This window comes from Arachis hypogaea, chromosome 10 (genome assembly GCF_003086295.3).
Source record: "Arachis hypogaea cultivar Tifrunner chromosome 10, arahy.Tifrunner.gnm2.J5K5, whole genome shotgun sequence".
NCBI lineage: Eukaryota > Viridiplantae > Streptophyta > Magnoliopsida > Fabales > Fabaceae > Arachis > Arachis hypogaea.
Window position 1 is genome coordinate 79,688,388 of NC_092045.1, and position 3,506 is coordinate 79,691,893.

The 3,506-nt window shown below is 34.1% G+C and overlaps 1 protein-coding gene and 1 non-coding gene across 2 annotated transcripts; one reads left to right on the top strand and one right to left on the bottom strand.

Moving 5' to 3' along the window:
* Nucleotides 1–505: 505 nt before the first annotated feature.
* Nucleotides 506–579, top strand: TRNAT-AGU (transfer RNA threonine (anticodon AGU)). The gene has a single exon. It is a non-coding gene; the product is annotated as a tRNA-Thr (tRNA).
* Nucleotides 580–1,523: 944 nt separating this feature from the next.
* LOC112715778 (uncharacterized) lies at nucleotides 1,524–3,296 on the bottom strand. Its single transcript, XM_025767599.3, has 2 exons — nucleotides 3,093–3,296; nucleotides 1,524–2,430 (listed from the first exon to the last, which is right to left on the bottom strand). The coding sequence occupies exon 2, from the start codon at nucleotides 2,361–2,363 to the stop codon at nucleotides 1,926–1,928; it is 438 nt and encodes a 145-aa protein (XP_025623384.1). The 5' UTR covers nucleotides 2,364–2,430; nucleotides 3,093–3,296; the 3' UTR covers nucleotides 1,524–1,925.
* Nucleotides 3,297–3,506: the final 210 nt, after the last annotated feature.

Genomic DNA, 3,506 nt, shown 5'->3' on the forward strand with positions numbered 1-3,506 from the left:
ATATATATATAACTAATCTTAATAGTGAGGATAATTAACTGATTTAAAATAGAATTAGTCAATTTAATTTTACTATTTATATTTATAATGAAAAAAGACTCAAGTGTTAATTCAATCACATTTAAAGATTATAAATAATTTCACACATTAAAATTTACCTAAGAATAACTAACTTTACGTAAACCGTTAGAGTCTCCCACAAATTATGCATACCAACGTTTTTTCATAAATTGTTATAGCAAATAGTAATTTCTGCTTAACACCTCTTACGTAATTTGCCCTAATCTGTAGCAGACGTTTAAGTTAAAATCCCTACATCCAATAGCAGTTTATATAGAGTAAAAAAAGTTACAAACATTTCTTTCATTTCAGAAAGTTACAATTGGATAAATTCCAAACCAATTCATTTTATTTATGTAATTTTTCCTTAAATTTATTCATAAAACAAATTATATGCCATTTCAAAGCAAATGTTTAAAATCCTTTAAGCTATTAATACCAACAAGCTCTTGTAGCTCAGTTGGTTAGAGCACCCGTTTAGTAAGCGGGAGGTCTTGAGTTCGACTCTCAATGAGAGTAGCTTATATATGAAATTTTTACTATCTTTGGTCGATGATGGATTCAATACTTGTTTTTTTCAAAATGTTCCACTAACAGCCATGGTTACCATTACAAATTTATGGCATCAAAATTTCAAAATTCCAGTACTCAAATATACAGAGGAAATGCAAGTCTGCATTGATCAAGTCCTCTTTTCGCCCAATAAATGTCACACCCAATAGATGATAATCTGATTTGGTGGATGAAGAAATGTGGTCTCATTTAACATGTAACTGGGTATATACTTTCCAAGTTTTCAAATCTTAATAGATTCATTAAAACTTGCAAAGCGAGGACATCGTAACCATCTGTCTGTCACTTCCTGTCTGGAGTACCTGTGGAATCTCAAGATTCTTCACAACCCCATAACCATCCTCCTACCCAAACTCCAGTAGATGCAAACTTTAGCATAAGTGGCAATGCTTGTTCCTACATCTAGAAAATAAGCAGATAGGTATCAATATTTCATTTTTTAGTATAAACCAATTATATATTTATCTGCAATACAAATGTTTATAAAGCTCCTTGATAGTACATGCTTCTGAACCTGCACAAGTAACATTAAACTCAGACAGCCAGCAATTAATTAGAGGATGTAAAGAAAAGATAATAGAATGACAATTTTAAAAATGTAAGCTATTTCATCTCTGGTGATTATGCAAAAGTAGGAAGACATTCAGGAAGGAAAAAAGAAAAAAAAAAGAAGAGTAGTGTTTTTCACATACTTCATACTTGACTATTTTGAGCATATAAGAAACCTTGCCTGCATTGATCAAGGTTATCAAAATGACCCTGATTAGAATTATCAGCCTAATGGACATGACTGCCAATGGTGCACTATTCTAATGGAATTAAGATAAATAAGATCTAAAATAAAATAGTGCAACTCACAGCAGTAGTATTAGTAATTAACACACCAACTCTTGGAAAGTTATGCATTGCAATTAGATATTCGCTAGAAACTACAAAATAGCCAGCTAGAAAAGGGTTACAGTTAAGTAAATTGATGAATGCTGATACATAGTACATCATTTCAGGTCCTAAATCAAATCCAGGCATCATAAAGTCTGAGTTTCATCTTGTAGCTAAATGTCTGCTTCCTAACAATGTAAGCAAGAAACTAAAGTCATCTGAATACTAAACAGTCAAGCTACTTTTAAGTGCCACATTACATTATTACTGGAAATATAAGGAGTTCTCAAAGTAGATAGACATGCATGTTGTCCACCAATAGGTAGTCCATTTATTCAAGTGCTGTTATTGATACTCATCTGATAATAAAAGGGAAAAAGAAAAAAAGATCCAAAAAGGAAGGAAATATGTATCTAGCTCATATCCATGCCATCTCCAACTTGGCTGCAGATAGGACTGACAGCAGAAAAAGATCTCTCGAAAGGAGAAGTATGGAATTGTGCATCCCGTCTACGCTTAAAACCACAGCCATCAGAAGATGAATTTTCTGCATCGAGCTTTCTTCGAACACCCCTCACTGCTTGTTCCTCTGCTGGTGTAAGGGGGAAAATTTGACCACTTGCTCTACAAAGCGAGCTGTGGTTATCATACAAAATTCTCTGGTTACAGTTTTTATCACAGATATGCGTTAGCCCTGTTAGCTTGCAGCGATACATGTTCCCGCAAACATTTTCATTTTGACATTTCCAGTCACACTTATGCACAGGATTTGGTCCATCACGGCCCAAAATACTCGACATATAAATAACATTTGCAGGAGCTGCAACCATAGATTTACCATATACCTCCATTCCTTTAGTGGAAACAACCTCTTAAAAACTCTTCCACACTTCAACTTCAATGCCTTGCCCGAATCCTCTGCAGGTCACACAGTCACCACAACAACACAGATTTCAGTCATACTCAAGTGGGAAAGATACCTAAGGATTTACACTTTCCAATAAGTAACCTTTAATTATCCCGTTTAGTAATTTCACTTAACCTTTTCTTCTATAAGGACTTTCAATAATCTATTATTCCCATTCTTCTACATTTGAAAAATAATGGAATTCAACTCAAAATCCTATCACCTATCACAATAGAAAGATCGAGTTTCAAAAACAGAACGGATTATTATAAAACCTAAATCTAGAATCCGACTCATGTAATTATTGTTTAATTAGATCATTAGATGACAAATAATATTAAAATAGAGAGCTTTCATAATTAATTAATTATATACGGAGAAGACAGATCTAAACCGTGAAAATGTTGGAATCCTAAACAATGGATAACACGGTAATTAGCACGCGCTCTATTAAGGATCCAACACGCCATCACCTTCAAAACCAAACAATTCAGCACCCGATAATACAACCGTACATTAATCTTACTTTCTCATTTCAACAAATGCATGCTGCATGCTTAATTATTACACCATAACAATAACGCGCATGGAAATAACATGAATTAAATTAATTGCACCAGCCTAATCACAGAGAGATAGAGAGAGAGAGAGAGCAGAGGAAAAATTCACTCACACGCTCTTTCTTCAGCTATATAGTTTTCTTCCTCTTCAGTGCCTACAAAGAACAAAGAACAAAGAACAAACCTAAAAACTCACTCACACTCTCAGAAGAACCTAGGCTAAGAAAGAAAGAAAGAAAGAAAGAACGTTAAAGTAGATAAATGGAAGAAGCGGAAGACTTGTGGGATTACATTTATAGAAACTTGGCGTTGAATAAATGCTCGTAGCTCATTCCGCTTACCTTTACACTTGTGGGGTTGACGCTTCCCATATACGACAAAACTCACGCTAAAATAAAATCCCAAATACACGTTACTATGATAAATGAAAGATGGACCCAAATGTAATTTTACTTCCTTCAGTGGTCACCTACCGCTACAATTTATTTCTGGATAACTTTGCGGAACGTTGCTTTCGGATCGCATTA

Coding starts and splice junctions, on each gene's coding strand:
- LOC112715778 (XM_025767599.3), bottom strand. CDS start 2,363: ATGGAGGTATATGGTAAATCTATGGTTGCAGCTCCTGCAAATGTTATT.